The following is a 26223-nucleotide window of genomic DNA, read 5'->3' as shown; positions in this document are numbered from 1 at the left end:
ACCTTTATCCCCCCCTCCTCCCCCCCGCTCATCACCTAGGAGTCAGGACTTTTGGTATGTTAAAAACCTAAGCCCCCTGAACAAGTTTCTGAAGTAATCGCTTAGTTACCTGCTCACGCACTCTACACCTAATTTTGAGTCATTTATTGACTGGACTAATTAGTAAGAGTAGGATTGATATTGTTTAATTTTAGGTATTTCGGCACCTAATGTATTGAGTATCAAGTTACTCCTAATAGGCTAATAGTTAGGTCATTATCAAGCAACGTAACACTTCCACACTAGTTTGAAATATCAGTCACGTTTGTACTTCCCCCAAGGGGGGGTTCGAGGTAATTTGTTGTCTCTGGGTCTGTAGACTGTGATATAAATAGAGTTAGTGACGGTAAAGAGGGGATTCAGTGCGAATCATTATCGCAGTACAAAATTAGACGAATAGAGACGAATATTGCTTTCAATAGAGCGATGGCATGTCAACTGAACTTTTTCTTTATATCCAACGCGCGGCGATAAACACTCGACCAGAGGGCCTAGCACGGGGTGTAAGACGCGCACATCAAGAAGTGACAAGTTATCCGTCACGCTCGCTCTCGCGGGGCCCGTTGTGAGAGAGCGCGATGCAAAACTTTTGTCACGTCTTGACGTGCACGTCTTGCACCCCGTCCTAGCCGTTCAGCTCTAGTGTTGTCACCGACACACCAAAGCACCATTCTACAATAAAAGCCTCAACTTACAACCTTATATCCACCTACGAGGGCTACATCGTCATTTTATGTACAATGTCCTCTATAAATAAATAAGATTTAAAAAAAAAACCTTATATCCATCCCTCTCCCTCCCCAGAGGCTGCAATTGGTGCGGGAGAGGAAGCGCGTGGATCCTGCTCCTTCTCACAGTGCTGATGATGTTCTTACAACCCTATATCCATCCCTCTTTTCCCACAGAGGCTGCGGCTGGTGCGAGAGAGGAAGCGAGTGGCGTGGATCCTGCTCCTGCTAGCAGTTCTGTTCGCGCTGTGCTGGCTGCCCTACAACATCATCCAGCTGCTGATCGACATCAACGCGGTGAACCCCGACGCCGTGGCCGATATGATGCCGTTCACACTACTGCTTGGTAGGTAAACAATAAATTACACACGATGCGGTTCGCCAGTTCTGTTTCTTTAACTTGGGTTGACATAAATATGCAGGGTGTTGCAAAAGTGGTATGGCAAGCCGAAAGTGGGTGATTCAGGAGTATATTCTAAATAATAAGTAGTGCTATGGATTTAAAAAAAAAAAAAAAAAAATAGAGCCAAATTTGATCAGTCACCCCCTATCGGCTATTATTATTACTATACAGGGTGTTGAACAGAATATCGAAATTCGCGAAAAAATATATATTCTCCATAGTAAAAAGTAACGTTACCAACAAAGTTTCTGAATATTTATACTTCTTTGTAATATTTTTTCTGCAAATTACTAAATAAACTACTTTCGATATGGAAAAAGGGCTCATAAATCCTCTGCAAGACATGTCTTCTCCTCTATAGTCTCTATAATACGCTTGTTGAAACGCGAACGAGAGCTATCAAGCAAAATCGGTACGTTCAATACAATGAGATACAGTCGAGGTTAGTGCTGAAGCGCTCTGAAACTTCAGTTTTTGAAAACAAGAGTATTTTTGAAAACATCTGTTTGTGGCTCTCTCGAGTGGAACCTTTGTACGTGTCATGTTTTGAGCACAGCCAGCCTGGCTCCCGTGTAAATTTGAACTAGACTGGATGTTACAACAGCTGGCACGCATTCTGGTTTATTGTCTGAGGGGATGTTAGTATCGGACTTGGACTACCTATTGTGTGAAGTTGTGGACGTGATGCACTAACCACGCCTCTATCTTGTTCACACTGAAAAAAATAATTTTTAGCAAAGTACCAATTTAGCTTGGTAAAAAATTATTCAGCTGCATTCAATCAAGACATATTTAAATTATGCAATTAAGCTTAGCTAATATTGTACAAGCAAGTATTGCTAAATATTCTTGGCTATTATTAACAAAGTACTCGTCTATTTCTAAATTACCAACTCGACTAAAAATTACCAAAACCATATTCGGTTGAAACTAAACAAGTTACATATTTATTACATAGTAAGTAAGTTATTTAATTTTAGTCATAATCATAGTTGGCTATAGTTTACACCGAGCTTGGTTAAAAATAGACAAGCTTACATTATTGTTTCATAATAAGTAAGTTATTTAATTTTGGATATAATCATAGTTGGCTAAAATTTTCAGTTACGAGTTTGGTTAAAAATAGACAAGCTTACATTATTATTTAATGATAAGAAGTAATTTATTTAATTTTAGACATCAACGTAGTTAAAATTAAATAACTCACTATGATGCATGTAACCGTGCCACCTATATATTGGTAAATAAGCACAGCTCATTAATTAACAATTGAGTGGGCGAATACTATTTATATCCGAGTAACTTGATAAAAAATAAACAAGGAATCGGCTACATAGCCTGAGATTTCGGCCATTTCTCCCAAATCATAGTCGCGTGACGGACGTGTCTGTTGAAGCTCCTCCCGAGGCGGAGGTCTTCACCTCTATCTCCAAGCTTTCGTTTACCAGACGGACTAATAAGAAAGATGAAGAAGACAAACTGTTAAGGCTTCACAATTACGCTTAGGCCTTGGACAGCTGTAGAACAAAGGTGTGAAGAGACCACAGAGACAAGGATAATTGCTTCAAAAGAGTTATCCACAGCTCAATACTTCAATGAATATGCTGCTCTTAAAAACCGAAAGGATATGTCCTGGTGAGTTCAGTTTATTTTTATTTTTTGTCTGCTTTAGTTTAAGTACTTTTGAATACGTCTATCTATTCTACCCCTACCCTACCCGACTCGTATAAAAATTCTAATACCTATGTTTTCTCATTCTTACCTATGTTTTTTACGGAATTTTGTTAAGCATCATAGGCACTATAGTTTAAATGATACCTATGTGATAACCAATATACAAGGGGTATAAACTAAATAATAGCTAATAATCTATATTTCAGGTTCAGAGGAGACATCAAACATAGCATGTTTGCTGTTCATACCACCGTCCACCACCCTTAAGGCTGAAGAACGCAGCAAAAAAGATTTGACGTCCTTCAAAAGCAGAGACCACGGCCAGTATTATTCTTCATGTCAGAAGTTACTCCGATATCTGTACTATGGTAACAAGTAAGCTAACAAAATTTCTATAATATGGGCTCACTGTCACCTTTTATAATTATTGTCGGTGAATCCATTGATGCATGGATGTTTAAATTGTATTCTTAAGTTACTTCTCATCAAGCAAAATATTGTCTAATATTACTTTAATGTGTAAATTACATTAGGTACGATATATTCCTGATATGACCTACGCATCAAAGATATCGATGATCATAGATATTGACAATTTTTTAACTAAAAATCATTTCCAATTACTGAAATACTTAAAATGGCCTTGGGTTAAGACACATTTTATTTTGTCTAGTAAGTGTTTTGGGTGTGATTCTTTGACGGTTTGTAATGAAGCTCAACCAGAACATTTTATAATAGAAAACGAACAATTGTAAAGAATTTATTGCACTTTAATTTTTTTTGGTGTAAAAACTGTTTAGAGTGTAGCATTTATGATCATTTTCCCGATGATGAATGTGAATTATGTTTGATTTAGATCTATTTAAAAGTTTATATGACGGTATTATTGGGTTGTATAAAAGTTAGGTCATTACATACCTATTATCTTAGCTTATTCTATATTTATTATCTTATGTTCTGGCTAATCAACTAAAAGTATAAATTTATGTAAAGTAACATTACAATAACTGTCATTTGTTTTTTTATGTAAACAATGTATTAACAAACACAGTTTCTTGATATTGTGTACTAGTTTTAAGATTAATTCTTATAACAGAGTAGTTTGTTACCTGAAATGACTGTATGGTGTACTGAATAAAGCTAATTTCGTATGTACATAATTTTCTTTCATTTTTTTTCTTAGGCGGGTTTACTGGGAAACCATAGCTAAAATACTTTGTTGCAAGTACCATTTTAAACGACCACATATCTAACTACATATTTTCAGTATGAGCTGACCTTGTATAATGGCTTTACGTAAAGTCATAGTTCAGCTTATACTGAAAATATATAGCATAATAGGTATGTGTCGTTTAAAATGGTACTTGCAACAAAGTATTTTAGCTATGGTTACCCAGTAAACCCGCCTAAGAATACAAAGTAACTTGGCTAAATATACCAATCTTAATTGACTAGAAAGAACATAGTGTATTAGATTGGAAGTACCCCGTAACTTGGCTACGTATACCAATATGAATTGAGTAGAAATAACCAAGTAGATTAGCTGTCCCTACCCAATAAATTGATTATCATTATCAAGCTTCTTGTCTAGTTTTACGAAGCGACATATTTGAGCCTACTAAATTACTTTGCTAAACACAACAAAGCCCGTTGGTTGTGGCGACAGTTGTGTTCATTTCTTCAACCAAGTTAGTTGTTGCAGTTACAGATTGAATTGATTTGTAATACTAAGAAGCTTGAGTATTTTTAACAAAGTAACTCGATTTACTATAGAAAATAGGTTTGTTAAGTTTACTAAGAGAATAGATTAGAAGAAACCAATCTTGTATACGTATTTTTGAGCAACTTACTGGGTTAACATTACCAACATACGTTAACAAAGTTGACTTGTATAATTTTAGCAACAAACTTTGCAGGCTCCCTCCGAAGCAAGTTACTCGGTTGTAAATAGCAGCGGCTTGTTTATTTATAGCTGTTAATTTTTTTCAGTGCAATTAAACGTACAAATTCCATAACGGGAGCTCTGTAAACTTTTACATCGTCAACGTTTTTTTTAAATTTTATTCAATGTAAAAATTAATTATTCTTGTGTTTCAAGTAAGTGTTTCTTTGTAAGTACGGTCAGGTGCAGAGAAACCTGACCCCCCTCTCATAGTAACAATGCTTCTGAGAGGGGTTAGGTTTCTCTGCCCCTTACTGTACATCCCCTTTTATAACGGGTGCTTTTAGCTAAGCTTGCACCATTACTCACCGCATTGATCCATGATTTGCCAAAACACTCAGCATATATTATTATGCTTAACGGTTCACTATATCTATAATTATGTACCACACAGTGGCGTGAGATCCATATATTTCTTCGTACAAAGCGGTGCGATCCCCGACTCAGCTCCCCTATTGATGATGGGTAATTATCGTCATCATCAATCAATCAAACTGTTTACAATGCACACGCTCCTGAATAATATTATTATTATATTTTGTGATTTACTACGTTGCGTTACGAGTAGTTCATTATCAGCCTATAGCAGTCCACTGCTGGACGTAGGCCTCTCCCAAAGCACGCCACTGGATGCGAACTTTAGCTTTCCGCATCCAATCATAACCAGCCACCTTTCGCAAGTCGTCACCCCATCTAGCCGGTTACGAGTTACCTTTTAAATAAAAATACAAAAAAATATCCTACCTATATCAAAATTCGTTTTTCAATATTTCTTATTTCCCTTAGGGCAGATTTATCAATAAACATAAATTATTATAAATGTTATCTGAGTGCGGTAGATCAGTGTATGTAAGGAATAAAATTGTTACTGTCACTGTCTAATACAAACATTCAGACGCGACAGCATTGAAAAATTACACTTTAATCCGTACTGAAACCATTGCTGTATTTGCTGAATATTTAATAACTTATCAACTTAATAACATACTAGACAAGACATGTAAGAGACTGCGCCAAACTTCAGCCATATCAGACATTGGAGTAAAAGTAGGGTAAACTACCCTATTGTTGACACCCCTCCATTTATTGACACAGCGCGGAATAATTAAAGAAAACAAGACAACGCTTCGTTCTATTTAGTGATATTTATCTTTGAATGCAGCAGTAATAGTTATTCTGTAATGGTAACACTCGGCAGTCCTTTTTACAGCAATGGCTGACCAATAAAACATAGACAATTCGTGCCTCTCCGTTGCTTCTTCAAATTCCGCCATCTTGGATCGCTTTTTGCAAAGGACAGTGGCTGCTATAAGAAGAAATTTGCTAGTATTTCTTTTAAAAAATTATAAATTTGTTATTTGGACTGAAAAGTGAACAAAATTCCTTTTCCATTTCTTACCTCAAAAACCACTTATTTTCGGTTATAACTTCGAATTTAGGTGGTGTCAATTATAGGTAGCACTTTCGGTATATTTTCCTAATATTGACATATTGGGTCAATAATTGGAAGGAATGTTTTTTGTTTTGATGTTAATATTTTTGCTTTTTCCGGTAGTATATCCTATAATGATCATGTTAACACTATTTAATCATTTATCCCACACGAATTTCCAATTCATGACACAGTGTCAATGCAGTGAAATACAATTACCGACATAGTGTCAGTAATCTATTTCCCTATTATTGACATGTCTATATATGTATAGGCAAAGTGTCAATAATTAGTCTCATAAACGATAAATATTTTTATGGGAGCTTACTATACTATGACACTCAAAAAATAACTTTTCCTGCTTCACTTCTCACTGCATTCCTGCAACCTATACGAAGTCGTCTGACTATCAGTGGCAGGTGGCCTGCCAACTGCTCTACGTCCACCTGTCATCATTTTGCCTGTCCAAAAGTGTCCTGCACACTTTTCACCCAGCTGAATCCACCTCGTAATCTATTAAAACTGGGATTCTGACCCGGCGGGTAAACAATGATCAAGATAGGTGTTAAGATTCACAAAATTGAATGATATCCAGCGGTATCGTTCGTTTCGATTGGGACACTGGACATTACCTTAGTCTTGAACATGTTTATCTACAGGCCAACCCTCAAGGATGCTACGTGTAGTTCTGCGAGCATAAACTGGAGATATCAGAGGCATATTCATGATTCATGATGTCTTCATCAATACAGATGTGACAAAGCTACACCACACTTTTTTTTGGCCTTTCTCTTCCAGCAGCTACTTACCAGGTACATGTCTAAGATCAGCCTTGGTCCTGATGGCCAAAAGGCGTGCTATGTCATGCATGCCTGTTCGATACCTCCACTCGAGAACTCGATTACTCCAACTGTCTTTCTTCTTGGGTGGCTGGCCTATTGGCATCTCATATTGGTTCTCTGATGGATTGATTACCCCATTTCAGTCCGCATTACGACTTTATATCAGTGGACCTGTTAGCCCAGCCGTGACCACGTTTCTGAACCATATGGCATCAGCAGCAGGACGCACTGGCTGGAACCTTTGAGAAATGCCCAGGAGATCATGATACGAAGCAGCCTAACTCAGTGGGACTAGTCTGCTAGCATCAGTATTAGATGCAGTACATTTGGTATGTCAGATAACTAGCTGACGACTTATGGTATGTGACACTTATGGTGTTTCAATATATCACCGTGATATACCAAATAGAGAACCGGACCCATGGTACCCTCCCAAAGGTTTAATTCCTGTTAAGAACGGTTTTTATTACCTAATATCAAGCATGTCAATAATTGGTACAGGAGGTGTCATAAATTGGAAAACGCGTGTCAATAATTGGGAAATAGGGGTTCTTTCAAATTTATAGCTGATAATAAAAAACTAAGACAATAGGGTCATTGTTTTGTCAAAAATATTATAAATGAATATACACCTGAAACCGCTACAGAAAAAAATACCACAATACTAATATTTTATGCGTATTTATGGCCAGTTTTGCAGACAACTCGTCTTAAAGTGTCAATAATTGGGTAGTTTACCCTAACTTCTGCTATTCACACTCTTGTAACAGCATTGAAACATGCTCCAAGTAAATTTAACTTGTGTCGTAAAACAAACAGCTGTAGGATCGTATCGTGTTATTCAGGAAGTGTAACTTGCACAATGGACATCGGTAATGAAACACAGTTGCAGTTCAAATGTCACTTTTACGGCGGTGAAGTTAAGAACTAAGGCAATACAACTTGTGTACGTGCCGAGAAGGCGAGACTAGAGGCTGGCTGCGCTAACTTTGCAACAGAAATTGTTGACACCAAAAGTTTATAAGGGCAAAAATTTACAAAAGAAGAATTTATTAACTTGACAAGAAATATATGAATAGGTAGGTACTTTAATTTCTGATACCGACGTGGTTCTTCATTCGCTACCACTACAAGTTAGAGAAAATAATAATCTCCCATTCTATACCCGTGGTAAAGTTATCGTAGTCGCACTCTAGTTGTCATCGGATGGTATTATCTGCGGGCGGAAGCAAACCCTGCACGTGATAAAATATCCTCTCAGACTATCTCTCGACACGTCGGGAAAAATACTGTGGAAGTATTTTATTTCCTTTTCACTTGCAGACACAGGTAGGTAGGTACAAGGTAAAATGCATCTTTTTATTATTTAAGAAGGCTAAGGTGTGTCGGTGACAAACTGATGCTGGTAAAGCGTTTGTCATCGAGGAAAAGGGAAAGTCAGATTTGCATCAATTATTGATGAATTCCTAGTGTGCACCGGACTCATACAGGTTACTAAAATATAAACTATGCTGGTTGCGCGACTGTTTAGTAGTTATCCGCGAATTTTAATATCGTGAAACAAAAGTTTTTCAAAATGACCTTCGGAGTCACTCCCCCTTTTTGCAACACCCTCTATGACCCTGTATAAAGTACAGTCACGTTTTTTGGTGAGGCTCTATGGTGCTAATCACAGTAAAATGCATCAATAAGAATGAAATGGTGAGCTATTGATGTGGTTTTGCCTGTGACACGAAGCTTATCTTGATAGCATGCGGTTAGGCCGACTAACCGGTATTTCCTCTCGTGATAACAGGATAATTGAGTTGGAGCTAATAGTTCTCGACTCAAGGGTTAACTTATTGACAACAGATAGTAAATCAATTACCGTAAGTCTTAGATAACTGTATCAATTAGGTGGAAGTCACGTAGCTTATTAATTGCATTCATCTTCCTATGCCAACTTAAGGGTTTGTTTATAAATAAAATTGGGTAAAAAATATGTTGTGTTTATACGTTTTTTATCAATGTTTGATTCATAGAAACTAACATTAAAAAAAAAGAAGAAGAATTTATTAAAATTTTAGAGGAATGAAGTTATGAATATGTACCTAGAGGTACCTCTACCTACCTAATATGGAATAATTATTGTTTTTAAAATGGGTTTTATAAACTTCTACCCAGTTTGCATTCTCAATTTTAAATGGGTGTAATAATTTCCAATGGATTGGACTGGAATAGTGCCAATCGACCAGCCATTACTTTCAGTTATCTTTTAACTATTATCTACGAAGTATTACATTCGTTGGTCATTTATTCCGTCTTATTCTCATGTATCGCTTTATTCGTTATCTTTGTGACTTTATTCTTTTATCGCTAATATATGGCGGATATTTGTTTTATCTATCGTTTTGTTTCGTAAATTTGCGCCTTTTAGGCTAAAATAACTAATGTGTCATTTACGCAAATTCAAATGTTTGTGTTTTCATCCGATATCTTATGCCTAGTTATGAGTTTTCATAGTTTACACAAACTGTGAAAGTTTCCTTTTTCTTACAAAGTGGCGCCTCTAGCGGAAACTATGATAAAACTCAAAGAAAGTAGTCAGTGATATAATTGAACCGAAACTTTTTGTTTAGTTGCATTATAAAACAAGGGTAAGTCATGGAAGTAATAAGTAGTACATAAGTAGGTACTTATCACTTCCATGGGCTAAGTGCTATTTAATTATATTGATACGATAATTATTACGATAACTCCCGCTAGAGGCGCCACTTTCTATGCACGAACATTTTCATCGCTCATTAAATTTAAACTACCAACACAATCCTCTTATCACCTAACCAATAACCTTCCCCCGCAGGTCACACAAACTCGGCCATCAACCCGATCGTGTACTGCCTGATGACGCGCAACTTCCGGCGCTCCCTGCGCAAGCTGCTGTGCCACGACCCCGGTAACATACACTCTAGTACTCATCTTCATGTAAGTAGTGGCCTGTCAGCTGCTGACATAGGGCCCGGTTGTATCGCAAGATCCCAACGCATTATGCTATCGTAACACCACCAACACAGTCATTAGCAATGGGTAGCAACGGGGAGGAAAACGCAAAGTTAATTTCAGATGTCGCCACTGTCAAAAAGGCCCGATTCCCCAGTTCTAATTGGTTGTTTCTGAAAGGCACACTCGATTTTCCTGCCATAGTTTCACTTGGTTTTCTTCCCCATTAACAATGAGCCGTTTTCCTTGACAGCTGTCAGTTGAGCTTTTGGGTAAGCCGATAGATGGCGTGAAAACGCAGTGTACCAACTGTCAAAAATTACATAGAGAGCAAAGAGTACTAAACTCAGAATAAGAACTCACTAGTTGTGATTAAATGTCGGGTGGTAGCGCGAGCCATCCTTCCGAGGCTCAGACTGCATGTGGCTTGGGATAGTGCTAAGTATTCTGTGAATAGTTCTACCCGCGCCGTCACGTAGTGTTCTTTTCTCTATGCGCGCCGTTTGAACGGGTGCTGCGTGCGAGAACTGATGAGAAAACTTGAAAAGAACGGCTGTACGCACAATCGCACTGAACGCTGAAGCAACAGTGACATCGACATCATAGAGAAAATAATACTACAATTCTACCTCATTGACAAAAGAATAAAGAGAGGACATGCCATATCAACGAAAAAAATGCGCTTACCTAAACTTTGGTGTCAATTAAAATGGCGGCTTTTTTCTTGAAAAATGTAAACAAATTGTTTGACAGCTGAAGTACCTTGTGTTTGGATGTCAATCTTGGTCAATCAACATGGCGACCGATCGCAATGTTGTAATTTTAGGCAAAGACAAAACTACTGTTGTCCTTTTTTACGTACGATAACACCAATAAGTTAAAAAGAGACGACGATATATTTTTAAGTACCGATTTTTATGCCAAGTCCTCTTTATTCTTTTGTCAATGTTCTACCTACCTACGTCACTTTCACATTTCGTTAGCCTCACAGAATAACATATTGTGATCTGAGTGTGTTCTGAGGGTTTGAAAGTTGGTACAACCCCAGACAACGCCATCTATTTCTCCAAAAAGGAACTTTTTTTTTTTTTTAACAAACGCCTCATACAAGCAGCGTCGTTCGCCTATCAAACATCTGTCAAATCCATACAAGTTTCGTCAGATTTGATAAGATAAAGGCGCTGAGGATTGTTAATTGCGAATGTGATGGTGGTAACCCCAGTACCGTATAACAGGGTAAATAGGACCATAATCTATCTTTCACAGAACGTTTTAGGTATATAGAGAGAAAAAATAGTTTAATAGAACGTTCTAATCAGTCAGATTTTAGTTACTATTTACCCGGTCCCAATTGGTTTCTGTCAAAAGTTTCCAAACTGTGTTTTTGTTTTTCGCATACAATGTGGCGCCTCTAGCGGAAGCTATCATGAAACTTTTGACAGGAAATGGGCTTGCGATGCGACCAGCCCTATGTGCAGAGCATAAATCTTCCTCGCTGTATTTATAGAAAACAATATAGAATCTAGATCTTGTATTGTCTAGGTATCAGACACTAGTACTCATACTCATTATAAGTAGTGACATACGTAGCATCCTACACCTAACTACTTATACAATCATACATAGGTATTTATTATAAGTATTATATATTATGTATTGTTATACGCAATTTTAATTATGTTTAATACCAAACCCCCAAAACCCGCAGTAGGCCTTTGCAGGCTTAGTACAAGTTTTACAGTTAGAGTAAATTAAAAACCCGTTTAAGTACTTCATCTGCCACAACAATCTCACTGATAAAATCCCACCCTGTATAACGTACTATAGGATTGTGGAATTATAATTATTATCATGCTGGAAACATTATCCGGCACATTCTGTCATAAGTACATTTCGTTATTAATCATATTTATAAAATAAACCCTTTCGAGTTTTTCCAAACCAAATAACTGGGGTCACGCGTGACCTCTATGGGGTTGGGAAGATATTTCGGGATTTTTTAAACTTCCCATGAAGTAAAAAAAAATAACAAAAATGTGTCTATATATACAAAAAAAAACTCTGTTTCCGCCCGGGATCGAACCGGGGGCCTTGTGCGTGTGAAGCACACGTGATAACCACTACACTACGGAAACGATGACGGTTGTGATGAAATTTACAAATTGTATCTATGATCGTCCCCAATCCAATCTAAAGAACGGTTCTATCACGTCAATATCTATCTAGGTACAAAAGATTAACTTTCTGAAGAAAAAAAAACTATGTAAACGTATTTTTTTATAACTAGGTTATTATTGGTTATTATTCTGTCCAAATGATGATGGGCAACAATATATGGAAGCTGGGACCAGCACCAATAGAAATGTGTGATACGTCGTTGAAAAGGTATTTTTTAGCAGAATATGAATAACGGAAGCGCTAGTCTTGATTCACTGTCCAATTAGAATAATCGTACCTTGAAAGTTTTTATATTTTCTTTCTGTAATTTTAATGTTTTTGTTAGTTTTTCACATTCATTTTTAATTTTTATAACACAATGATCATATTTCATATATAATATTATATTTGTTTATTATCTTAGTAAATAAAACCAGTTGAAAGTACTTTTTCCTATTTCAATAATACGTGTTTACGCGTATTACGCCCTAACTGTCATCAGAAGAGAGAGTGCAATGCCATAGAAAAATACTTCCTTCCGACGAATATATTTCAAAATGGACAACTTATACGGATTTGTCGTCATAATACTTTTTTGCTCACTTGAAAAGAGCTATCCAACGATGTATGTCTCGTCTTTATTGGACATAGGTCCCAAAACGCCCATTGTCATTTTATTTGTATTTAGCTTGACAGGTACAGGTTAGGCTTCAGTGATCGTAACTGATCACTGAGGTTAAGCAACAACTGGCACGGTCAGCCATTGGATGGGTGACCGATTTCAAGTGGTTCTTTTCTGGACGCTTCCGTGCTTTGGACGGTACGTTAAGCCGTGGGTCCCGGTTGCTGCTTCGGCAGCAGTCGTTAAGCCTAGTCATCTGCTTGAAAACATCTGTACTGCTACTCTTGATACGCAAGACGGTTATTCATATTGCGTTAATATTGTGCTCGAGTCAGAACCAATTTCAATTTAGATTTGGTACTCTTGACGTCTATTTGGTTACAATTCGGTTTCACTTAAAATTTGGTTATGATTGTTTGAAACTGTTTTATCGACTTTGTGAAAGAATGAATGAAAAGGAAAAAATAACAAAAACTGTCGTGAATAGTGTCAAGTTGACACTATCGAAGCGTCTGTAGTCGAGCGGGCTTCAGTGATCGTAACTGATCACTGAGGTTAAGCAACAACTGGCACGGTCAGCCATTGGATGGGTGACCAATTTCAATTGGTTCTTTTCTGGACGCTTCCGTGCTTCGGACGGCACGTTAAGCTGTGGGACCCGGTTGCTGCTTCGGCAGCAGTCCTTAATCCTAGTCAAAATGGACTACACACGACATCCCATGCATGGCTTCGTCCCTGCGCCGCAAAGACTGCCAAGCCGACGCAGCTTTATGAAATGTGTTGATCCACTGAACACTAGCCAAGCGCAAGCGAGGTGTGCTCTCTGGCGTCAAAAAGTGTCCCTTCCAACCCCATTTGTGCAGCCGTCAGAGAACCTCCCACCTGGACATAAATTGCCTTGGGAGACCTGGAAGTCTTTAAACCGACTTAGAACACAGGTCGGTCGTAGTAAGGACAATATGGCTAGGTGGGGATTCACGGATGCACAAAACCTGAACTGCTTGTGTGAAGCGCCACAAACTATGGTGCACCTCACTTCATGCCCCGCGTGTCCCTACACCTGTACGCGGGAAGAGCTCATGACCGCTACTAGCGGTGCAGTATCAGTGGCCCAGTTTTGGGCATGTATTATTTAGCGACTTTGTTAGTTTGTCGTCGACACGATAAGAAGAAGAAGAAGAATCCTAGTCAGAGGCCTGTACTGTATTTTATTTATGTAGCCTTGATGTATGTAACAAGTGTATCATTTGTTGATCTTCAAATAAATAAATAAACTCTTTCAGCACAAGCTTGCTTGTGTTGGGGACCACCAACCCGCACTAGGCCAGCGTGGTGGACTAGGCCTAAACCCTTCCTTCATGAAGGGCTCTATGTCTCCACATAGTTCATCAAAAAGTTCTTTTGTGAGGCGGTAATTATCGACGAACTCCGCCTGTCCCATTTCCACTGCTTCGTCCAAATATCTCACCATTCGCCGCTGATTTTTGCGCCTTCAGATATCTCTTCGCTGCGCATTGCGCTAAATCGCTATTCGTAGTGCTAAATAAGCCATAACACAGCATCTTTAGTCTCAAATACCAGTACCACACAAAACCACACAAAATCGCCACTCACAAGTACAAATAAAAGTAATAAAGTTACTTTTTAGGGTTCCGTAGCCAAAATGGCAAAAACGGAACCCTTATAGTTTCGTCATGTCCGTCTGTCCGTCTGTCCGTCTGTCACAGCCGATTTACTCGGAAACTATAAGTACTACAGTGATGAAATTTGATGGGAATATGTGTTGTATGAACCGCTACAAAAATATGACACTAAATAGTAAAAAAAAGAATTGGGGGTGGGGCCCCCCATACATGTAACTGAGGGATGAAATTTTTTTTTTCGATGTACATACCCGTGTGGGGTATCAATGGAAAGGTCTTTTAAAATGATATAAAGTTTTCTAAAAAACATTTTTCTTAAAGTGAACGGTTTTTGAGATATCAGCTCTCAAAGTCGTAAAAAGTATGTCCCCCCCCCTCTATTTTTATAACTACGGGGTATAAAATTCTAAAAAAAATAGAGGTGATGCATGCTAATTAACTCTTTCAACGATTTTTGGTTTGATCAAAGTATCTCTTATAGTTTTTGAGATAGGTTGATTTAACTGTAATATTATATTTGCTGCTACGGAACCCTTTGTGCGCGAGCCCGACTCGCACTTGGCCGGTTTTTTCTTCTTGCCTTAGCGATTGCGTATATCCAGTTTGTTCAATATTGACAACTGTCAAAATGGCGGTCAAGAGTACCAACTTGCGTTCGTAACCGAATTTAGACTAGTTCACCCGAAAACCACCAAATACGGTAGGCAAGGTGGCGCCACCATCGTGTTCCAGAGTGCCAAATGACTCGAAGGCAAGCGTGACACAATGGATTGCGCGTCGAGAGTACCACTACTGACAGTCGAGTTGCCCACTTACCCGACAATTCTCTCAGCACAAACTTGCTTGTGTTGGGGTCCACCAACCCGCACTAGGCCAGGCCTTAAACCCTTCCTTCATTGGAAGGAGACCCGTGCCCCAGCAGTGGGGACGTATAATGGGTTGTGATGATAGGGTGACCTGCACAAAAATCTTAAATCTAAATTTAGGGCTTGTTTCACAATGTCTGAAACATAATTACAGAGAGTGACAGCATGTATTTTATCCAACAAGTACCTAATAGCCATTTATCAGACATTGTGAAACAATGACAAAAACAGTGTCTAATCTCGATTTAAGAAACGTCAGTCCATATATATTTATGACATAAATCGAGATTTAACACTAAATCTAGATTTAATATTTTGGTGCAAGTCGCCCTTAAAGACAGATGATACCATTTTCTGCACTTTAATTGCACAAACTTTGCGAATATTTACCTTAAAATTGGATTCTCGAAGCGATGAAATTCGTACGAAAGTATGCTAAACGAGTTTAAAGACTTGGGAATAGTCAACGGAAAAATGAAATATTCCGAGTGCCTCAAAAAACTTTCGCGCGGCACTTGGATTCAGTTTAAACCTGATTTCTCAGAAACTTTGAACCAGGAAATTTAATTTAAAAACCAATAAAGCACTCTGTCGGTGTAGCACAGCCTTACTTACTTCAGATGGGATGGTATGATTCATACCATCCCATCTGAAGTGCATACCGTATGAATGGACGGTCTCAACAATGCGAGTACTGCTTGTTATAGTAACGATCACGACAAGGTACGGACAGGAAATATAGTATTTCCTATTAAAGGCTGATGGAAACTAAGTATGCTCTCTCTATAACTACTTACTAATCTCCATTGGTAAACTGTTACTTTTGTACAGTTTTACATTCCGCAATCCATTTAAGGAATATAGTACATATAGACTTAGCAATCATCCTGTATATTTTATTTAAGTACCTTTTTATTGCCTACTATTCTCACTATTTACGTTTACACCCACAATTACTAGTTTGTCCGAAGCTCACTGGATCTGGATTGTTGAAAGTGGTTTATTCATCAAGTTTGTTTCTCTAGGATAATTTAATTTCATAATTCAATATTTGCAGAACAGTTTTAATTAAATCTACCCAACTATTAATTTAAAGGAAAATTATTTGAATATTGAAATTTATTCAAGCCTAAAAGTACTAGCATCGGTCAAAAGTATTCATTAAAGTTAATAATTATACTTACTAGGTATTCCTTTTCATGAGTCATTTACGAAACCTTAATATTTTAATTTTCGGTCGTGTAAAAGCATAGTAAGCAAACAGAGCGTGGGACGACCTCGGATGGGAAGCCTCTGGCTTCTAGCCAGGAGAAGGCCAAAAATAGTATACAATAATATTATATACATTGTCATCCAAGGCGTTTAATACTATTTATTTAATACTCCTTATTTTAATTCCGTGGCCAAGTTGGGCAACCAAACTGCAGCGAGCAATTCGAGGAAATAAATAACCAATTATGCGCACATTGCGAATATATGAAACGTAAAAATATAAACATCAATTGGAACCTGCGTGAAGTTAGCAGTGGAAACTAAGTTTCGTATCGGATATCGGCATACAAGAAAACGGAAATGGAAACAAAATAATTGTTTTACCCTCGTTGTAATTGTTATGGTATCAAATTAATTTTTGCAATAAAATTACATATAAAAAAATAGTTTATCTATGAGGAAATGTATTTTTTTCTACACAAGCGCATATTCCGCAGTGAACTATAATGCTGTGTGTGTGCGTATATTGTATGGCATGAGTGATAGTGCGTTTTTCCTTATAAATTAAGCGTAGGTATAACGTAGTGTTTTTCTCTGTGATGATGCGTGCACAGTAAGCAAACTGTTCACCGTCTACTGACTTAGCTATCGGTTTAGTATGCCTAGTGTTTACGGTCTCGTCTGCTGGTTTGGACCTGAGTAACGGGCGGTTTGTCTACTGGGAAGGCAGCCTTATACTTGTCTCTTAATATTATAGTTTAGTCGCGCAGACTCGTGTCTGCTATTCAATAACGTCCTCCTAGGACATATCCCAGAGACCTGCATACGTTATACCCATTTTTGATAATATATATTGTTTATATGACTCTGTTGTGTACCTCTGATAACTGAATGTCTAGACAAGGCTTTGTAAAAATAAATTCAAATTATAACTAACGACACTGTATAAACATAAACGAGTTCCACAAACATTATGAAATATTATAAAAATAAAGTTTCGAAGAAATTTAATTATTTACTTAGAGGCACACTCGTGTGATAAAATCTGGGTGAAACGTGTCTGCATCAAGAGACTAATGAATATTTAAAATGAAGAAGAACCTCTGGATCTTAATGTATGCAAATTAATTCTGAGCTGAAGCCAAGATATTATACCTAAGCACTTATTATTTTTAGTAACATCAATGTATGTTTGTGTTTTAGTAGTTAAAACACCTTGTTAGTTCAATGCTCACGTCTGTACTTACCAAAAGGTACAGTTTGATACAAACAAGTTAATAAGTATACTTTTGTACCGTGTCAAACTAAAAAAATACCACACCTATTTACCATAATTATTAACAAAAAAATAATGAGATGCATAAATTCAATGGTCCATAAGAGTGAAAGAAACGCAGATATCCGAACTGACACCGCTCGCTCTGCTCGGTCGTGTTGAAACACTCATCTCTTAGTTTTTGCGTCACAATTCCTGTGAATTTATGCGGAGCGTCACTGGATTGCTTGCACTTGAATTAATAATTAGTACCTAGAGCTGTGCCTACAGGCAGCAGAGCTGTCGGGGTAGACGAGTTCTCGAGTGGAGGAACAGGCGAACGTAGCGTGGGACGCCTGCAGATCCCACCGATGACTGTAGATCGAGGCCGAAGCTAAGCTAGCGGGAAGCTGCAGCTATGAATATTTGAAAAAAATACAGACGATAAATAAAAAATATATAGAAGGGGGTTGATTTATGCCCAATTTATTAAAAATAACTGTAGGTACAGTCAGCTGCATAATTAAAGTAGCTGTATACATTTGTACCTTGTAAAACTCACAAACTGCCTATTCAAACATTGACAGTTGGATATGTAGGTATTTTGACAAGGTACAAAAGTGTATAGCGACTTATGCAGCTGACCGTACGTAGACTTTGTCCAAAAATAATCATTAATTTAAGTCGGCTGTCCCATTTCAAAACACAGTAACCGCTAACTTTAAAAAAAAACGGGTCTTTGATTTATACATTATTTTAGGCGATTCCGCACAAAACTGCATTGTCAGAATATCAAAAAACCGCTTAGAAACGAAAATAAAATTTCTAAAAACCTAGTAACTCCACCCTGCGAAATCAAAAATGCCACGAAAACCATTTCAAAACATAGTAAGAGCCACCAACCATTTTAAAACACAGTAAGTGAAAATGACTTACTAGGTTTTAAAATGGTCAATGGCGCTTACTAGGTTTTGAAATGGTCAGCAAAGGACAATTTTCGTCCGTTAATTTTAGTAAGTCACAAATGGCATACATTATTACTAACACTTTTTTCGAACAAAATATCAGACATTTCAGAACCTGTATCTTTGCACCAATGAAACCTAGAGAGTTGAATTAAAAGTAGAACATAAGTAAATTTTGTCTTCTTTATAAAAGCTATAGAGACCTTTCTCGTTAGAACCTTTCTACTAGCCCTATTTTGCATAAACAAAAAAAAAAAAACAAGTTATAAAACTGATTTTTAGATAGAAATTTAGGAAATATTGTCTAATTGAAGGCAGCCATAAATAATTTTCATGTTAGAGCCTTCTGAATATGGCTATTTAATTCATTTACATAAAACAAAAAAACAAACATAAAAATATGCCCGTATTTCAGCTATTACTTATAGTGCTGTCGTGTAAAAGTGCTGCAAAATTGGATTTATAATATGTGAAGGATCCCAAACATATAAAAAATGAAATTATTACGCAATTATTGCAATTTCAATATACTTAACTTGTCTTAAATGACACAATAATGGCCCTTACTAGGTTATGAAATGGTCAGTGAGGGCGGTTTTAGGGTGAGAAAACCATATAAAACCTAGTAAGTGTTTTCTTTTGTGCATTACAGCAACAATTTTAGTCATATTTAAATGAAATAGTATTGTATATAAAGCCTAGGTTCTGCCGCTTCTTTTAAGCTTACATTTGTTCAGATATCTATCATAGTTTTACCAGGGCATTGAAATGAAGGTACAAAAACGTTTTTTGGCTCTCCTGAACATTTTGTCTCATGGCTGTTACTGTGTTTTAAAATGGGACAGCCGAAGTATTAAAGTACATTACATTTATTTTCTACTAGCTGTTCCCGCGCGCTTCGCTTCGCCTTAAAAAGTTTTCCCGTGGGAATTCCGGGATAAAAAGTAGCCTATGTTCTTTCCCAGGGTCTAGACCGTATGTATACCAAATTTCATTCAAATCCGTTCAGTAGTTTTGGCGTGAAAGAGTAACAGACAGACAGACAGACAGACAGACAGACAGACAGACACAGTTACTTTCGCATTTATTATATTAGTTAGGATCAGATAACATCTCTTGTAGGTAGATCATTTAAAAACAATACTGCTACATATTTATGGAGGTGACTGTACCTACTTGTGTCACAGCGACAAGCCGGGCTATGAAATTCCGGATAAACTTTTGACTGGATGAATTTTCATGAACTACGCAAACGATTCTCGCTCAACCAGCTTACCAGAAATATTTACAGCTCTCAGTGGAGTTTCATCAGTGTACTTTTTATCGACATGTCAATATGCCTAAGCAATTTTTATAATGGGAACAAAACTAAAATCGAAAAAAAAATACCTGTACTGTTTTATTTTTAAAAATTTTGGTTGACTTGGTACGTTTAGTATGAAAGTTTCTATGCAGTTGCTAAGACCTAATGACTAATAATAATGTATTTATTTCAAAGCCAAAAACATAATAAAAGGACTGGTGGAGGAAAAATTGACGTGTGGAGAGCAAATAAATCTTATAGAGGTTAGCCACACAATGGTGGAGGCTTACAAGTTGCAGTTTAATTAAATTTTAAAGGAAGCGCTCGTAGTAAGCAGTGTAATTTCGTCCAGTATAAAATAAATACGTACAGATTTTACTGCTGGGTGTAGCAAAAGTGCCTAATGTAAAATCAACTGAAACCCTGCATAATTTATCTAGCATATCGTGATAGCATAATTGCAACATTTATAATTTAGGTAATGTTGAGTTACCTAATTACACACAGATAAATTTGACGGTCGAATGGCGTAGTGGTTAGTGGCCCTGACTGCTATGAAAAAGGTACCGGGTTCGATTCCCGGCTGGGGCAGATATTTGTTTAAGGACAGATATTTGTACTCGGGTCTTGGGTGTTCATATTTATATTTAGTATGTATCTATCTATGTATTTGTGTAGATATATCAGCTGTCTGACACCCATAACACAGGTTCTGCCTAGCTTGGGGTTGGATGGCCGTGTGTGAGATGTCCCCACATATTTATTATTTATTACTAGCTGTTCCCGCGCGCTTCGCTTCGCCTTAAAAAGTTTTCCCATGGGAATTCCGGGATAAAAAGTAGCCTATGTTCTTTCCCAGGGTCTAGACCGTATGTATACCAAATTTCATTCAAATCCGTTCAGTAGTTTTGGCGTAAAAGAGTAACAGACAGACAGACAGACAGACAGACAGACAAACAGACAGACAGACAGACAGACAGACACAGTTACTTTCGCATTTATAATATTAGTTAGGATTAGGATTAGGATTATTAGAATATTTCACACTTGATAACGACAATCCTCATCATCACCAACATTTATAAATAGTACCTAATCATTTCATTGCTTCATAGGTAATTTATTTAACTCTTTATTGTACAAATATTACAAATAAAGGTACAAAGGGTGGACTTAATGCTAAAAGCATTTTAATAATTTCTTGCACGTGATTTGTCAGATTAATTTCCCTTGCCAAATCAAAACGTACCCTGACCTTTATTCTATTCTATTCTCTGTGGGGGTGTAAGTACCTACCTACACCTGGCTCTCTCTCTCTGAAACTTTGTGCATATCCCCAAGGTCTAACCTGCCTTCCTAAGCTTGGACCATTTCCCACCACGCTAGTCCATTGCGGGTTGGGCCACATCTATAATTATACTAACAGGTTTCTTCACGATGTATTCCTTCACCTTAAGAGCGATGGTACTTATACATTTTCCTTACATAGTCAGCGACGGGATCCAAACCCGGTTCTCCAGCATGACCCGACTAAGCTACCACCGCCTCACCTCACTATTTTCTTCCCTTGCCACCCTGAACCTACTCCAACAAGCTGTCTCCCCACAGATGCGCGATTTACGTCAAAAATGCAGCATGTGTAGCGCGAGCGGGCGCACCCACACCACGGTTACTTGCCGCAGCGTGCGCAGCAGCAACCACCGCAGCAGCAACAACCGCGACAGCAACAACCGCAGCAGCAACAACTGCAGCAGCAACCACGGCAGCAGCAACCACCGGTCCTCGGCGCCGGGCAGCCTGTGCCGGCGCGACGTGTGGACCCGCCAGCCGTCGAGGAAGGAGAACCAGCAGTTTCTGTAGACGGTGGTTCTGACGGTACCGAGAGAGACGGTTCTCTATGGTCGTTACACGGGTTCATTATCGATGTCGATAAACTCGTTGAGTTCTGCCAATCACATCGCCGTATTTATGACGATTCGCGATATAGTGACGTTTATTTACGCCAATAACGAACCCATATAGTGGCCAGCTGGTGCCCTAAAATTCTCGCAAGGGTGGATTCTGGGAACCGTATTTCCGAGAATTTACCATACTATTATTATGTAGGTGGGCAGTTCTTCTTTTTAACCTACATAATGGATAAAAAATTATCCCGAATTTGAAAAAAATTACTTTAGGTGAACTCTAATAATTTTTATGATAGCTACATTTCTATTCTATCGAAAAAGGTGGTTGGCCGCGAAGTTTAAGTATTTTTTCAAGATTTTCAGAACATAATACGTGGATAAGGCAAAGAAAATTACACCTTCATCACAGAATCTTTTATTTTTTTTATCGAAATAGTCTTCGTCGATTAAAATGAAACTTTTTTGATACGTTAATAAACAAAATACCATTTTAGAAAACATATGAAGGAATGGATTTTTAGTAATAACAAAATATTTATTAAGTAGTTATTACCACTCTGTCACAATTTCAGCTAAAATGAAGCTTGTTTTTGCTATAAATATTTTTTCGCTACTAATTACAGTCAAAAATTAACAGTATAGACGTTAACATCAATGACTAAATTTAATATGATTTTTCCAAAGTTGCACTATTTATAACAGAACATATAAACGACCAAAAATAAGTTGACTACCAGGAGACACCAATCGTTACAGAGTGGTAAACGATGTGACATAGTCGTTATTCTATTAAATATGTGGCAGCGTTTTGGAATTAAAACAGTTTTATTTAAAAATAATAATTTAGTAACTTACTTATAAATCATTATGGTTTCAAGTTGGTCAAAAAAATTACTGGATATATCTTTATTGTTAGTATAACTAATGAAATCACACTTGAGAACCTCTGGAGAGTGAAATATCCGTATTTCAGGAACTTAAAGGACAAATTTGTTCCAACTACATAAAATAGTGTTTATCTGCACAAATAATATTTTCGGCAACCTAAAATTTAAGTACCTTAATGGAAAATTACGTAATTTGTTAAAGTTTTAACCAGCCATATTTCGAAAATACAGCAGTGGCTCTTAGAACTTGAAAAAAATACTCTTTCCTTTTTTAATTGCCTTAGAAGCTGGAAGGACTTTAATGTTATCATCAAACATCCGATAAATCATTCTCCACCATATTAAACAGTCTACCACATTCATCGTCTGTTCTTGAGAACAATAGCACGAAATTACCTTTTTCACAAACGAAACTTTTTATTAATGCAGCGCAAGTGTATTGGACGTTCCTTTCGCTTCTTACTTTAACCAAAACGTGTAGTTTCTCTTCAATTTTTCTTTGATGAATTTCCTCAGGTTGGAGTGTTTCGTAAGAATGTGACAGATTTGTCGTGTGACAGAGGGGTAAAATGTGTTGCAAAGTCGATTAGCATTTAAACAGTAACATAAAGTGTAATATTCACATGTTGATTGCAAAGTAATTGTTATTACCAATGAGTAAACAACAAAATAATAATTTAATTGTATTTTATTTTAACAATTACCTACGTGACGAAGCTGTCGCCGAATAAACACACGCACCTCCTGTCACACTTTGCGGGTGGCCGATACGCGGTGTCTGGATCTCAAAGGGGAAATCTTACCAAGGGGAAAAGGAGACCTAAACTCTGATCGATGGCAATAAGGACGAGTGGCTCAAACAAATATTTTAAATGGCAACCTACGTGACAGAATGTAACTACTAAAACATTAGGTAGTAAGAGACAAATTTTCAACATTTTTTTAAAATATTTCTGAAATCATTTAAAAATATATATTTTGTTTTACTAAATAGGTAATATCTTCTGGAGTTTAAATAATTTTTTATATTTTATGTCGTCATATATATTTTTTGTAACATTATCGAATATGCGCAGGATGAAGTGGCGGGAGACAGCCAAGATTCGTATGAAATACACCTCTGTCACGCGGATTTACCACTCTGTAACGTAATTTTAAATACAAAAATATAAATTTATATTTTTGTAAACGTGCACAGCCGTTGTGTTTTTAGTACAATGCACGCTGAAATATAAATAAATATTTGAAAAACTCATGATTTTTTCTTCACAACTGATGGAGACTAAGTTATGTAGGTTAAAAAGAAGAACTGCCCAGGTAACAAAAACAAAATTAGGGTAATGTAAATTCTCGCACAATCGTTAATCGTTACCCAGAATCCAACCGCTGTTGTGTTTTCTAGGGTAACACATCAAAATAACCGTTTAAGGGTTGAATAATAAGAGTGTCTGTGTATAAGTGTTAATGCAACCTAAAATGTGCTTGGTTCAATTGGGACCAACCACCACACATTAGCAATCAAGCTATCTAAACTGAAATCATTTATAGAACTCACAGATGGTAGACAGATGAATGGGGATTGTTGATAACTAATGTGTTGGTCACGAAAAAGCAGCAGTCCCGTACCTACATGGTTGAGTACATGTTTAAATTTTTTACCTTCTATGAAACTTATTACACTGTTATTATTGTGTCGACGACAACGAAAGAGCTACTAGGACTCAGTAAAAAGTGAAACCAAATGGAAAAAAAACGTGCTAAAATCTCATCATAGAAATAGGTCACAACGGAAAACCCACTGGGGGACATAGATGTGTTTGTAATTTTTAAATGTGTATTTTCCTAGCTGAGATGAGGGTTTCTGTTAGGGCCCGTCTCCACAGGCAAAAGAATCGCAACGAATCGCCGCTCGGCGCATCGCAGCGATAATATCGCCGTGACGTGTGGAGACACCTTCTATGAGAGTATACAGTGTGTTGTTTTTCGGACCCGACAAACTTTAAGGGTGGATTATACGAGTAATTTCATCGTGGTCAAATGCGTGGCACGACGATAATACCGTCGCGATTTCCTTGACTGTGGAGGTGGCTCCTTAGTGTTCAGTTGCCTATTACTTAGGTACTACTATTCTTCATAAAAAAAATATCTTAAATATTTTACCCGTTGCAAAGTTATAACTTTGTCGAACTGTATTTGTATGAGATACCTATTATGTTTGTTGAATGTTCTAATTAATGTTTCATCAAAATTTGATAGCGGCAACGGTTTAAGCAACCTATTATTTATTATTTTTAAATTACATTTATTTCTCTCTCTATTTTGGTTATTACTTATAATATTTTATTATTTATGAAAATCGTCCTAAAGTTTTTGTAAATACGTTCGCTGCTAGCCGCTCCTATTGTTACTGTAAAGCTCAAGTGTAATTAATAAAGACACTTCCTTTTCATGATAAACCTAAAGCTGCAAAACATGCTCAACTCAGATTAGAATTTTCATGTTTACTCTGAGTAGCTTTTTAGTTCTAGATCTAGTCACTTTTGTAATAATTTTATGTCTAGTCTAAAAACGTTTGTATTAAACAATAAGATGTATAATTTGAATGCACATAGGTACTCTACGAATAAATTGTACTATAAGAAATGTACATAAACGTAATGTATAAAGTTAGTTTAGTATTAATATTTCAAGCTTATTGAGTTCTCATTTCGCTATACGGAGGAAAATTAAATTATGTCAAACTTTCATCCATAAAGCGTTTCATAGTAATATACAAAATATTATGTTTGTTACATGCCACAATGTTAAATAATTGATGTAAATATGTCATTAATTCATAACAATAAAGTAATTTAAAATTATAAGCTGAATTTTTATTTTAAATTCCTTTTAACCCCTTTATTTTTACACGTTGATATGATATAAAGTGTCTTGATTGTTTGATAAATGGCTGCTCAATACTGTAGGCTCTAGAGGTACAAGGGTAGTACCTACTACAGAGTTACAGAATGCGTCAGATTATTAATATACTGAAAATGATTCTCAGAAAAGTTAATGAAAAAGCCTGCTAAACTCGTATTTGCGAAACCAACGTGAGGCAAAAATAATTGTTTCGTGAATATTCAAGACCGTATAATTATAAGCTACGCATAAAAAGTAGGTAACTGTAACTAAGCTTTTAATTTCAAATGTAAAACATCATTCACAATAGGTACCTACCAAATATTCAAGAAAAAAACAATAGCCATAGTATGAGTAGTGAAGTAGAAGAAAAACACCTATTGTAGCTTCAATCATCGATGCCTGAAAGTCAGAAATCTAGGGCTGCAACGTAGTTATTAAATCTTTTGGTGCCGTTTTACCATAT

The 26223-nt window shown here is 36.9% G+C and overlaps 1 protein-coding gene and 1 non-coding gene across 3 annotated transcripts in view; one reads left to right on the top strand and one right to left on the bottom strand.

The window, feature by feature from the left end:
• The window catches only part of LOC105380613 (neuropeptide FF receptor 1), a 106782-nt gene extending 84773 nt beyond the window's left edge, over positions 1–22009 (top strand). The window contains exons 7-9 of one of the 2 annotated variants that reach the window (XM_048628873.1): positions 945–1113; positions 9903–10024; positions 21671–22009. In XM_048628873.1, coding sequence (XP_048484830.1) covers positions 945–1113; positions 9903–10024; positions 21671–21922 — 543 coding nt within the window. In that variant the 3' untranslated portion in view covers positions 21923–22009. The remainder of the gene's footprint in view (positions 1–944; positions 1114–9902; positions 10025–21670) is intronic. The other variant, XM_048628874.1, reaches the window with a different exon arrangement.
• Trnav-cac lies at positions 12102–12174 on the bottom strand. The gene has a single exon. It is a non-coding gene; the product is annotated as a tRNA-Val (tRNA).
• Positions 22010–26223: the final 4214 nt, after the last annotated feature.

Source organism: Plutella xylostella, chromosome 22 (assembly GCF_932276165.1).
Source record: "Plutella xylostella chromosome 22, ilPluXylo3.1, whole genome shotgun sequence".
In the NCBI taxonomy this organism is placed as follows: Eukaryota; Metazoa; Arthropoda; class Insecta; order Lepidoptera; family Plutellidae; genus Plutella; species Plutella xylostella.
Note: the sequence above shows the minus strand (reverse complement) of the source record. Positions and strands in the feature narration are given on the sequence as shown.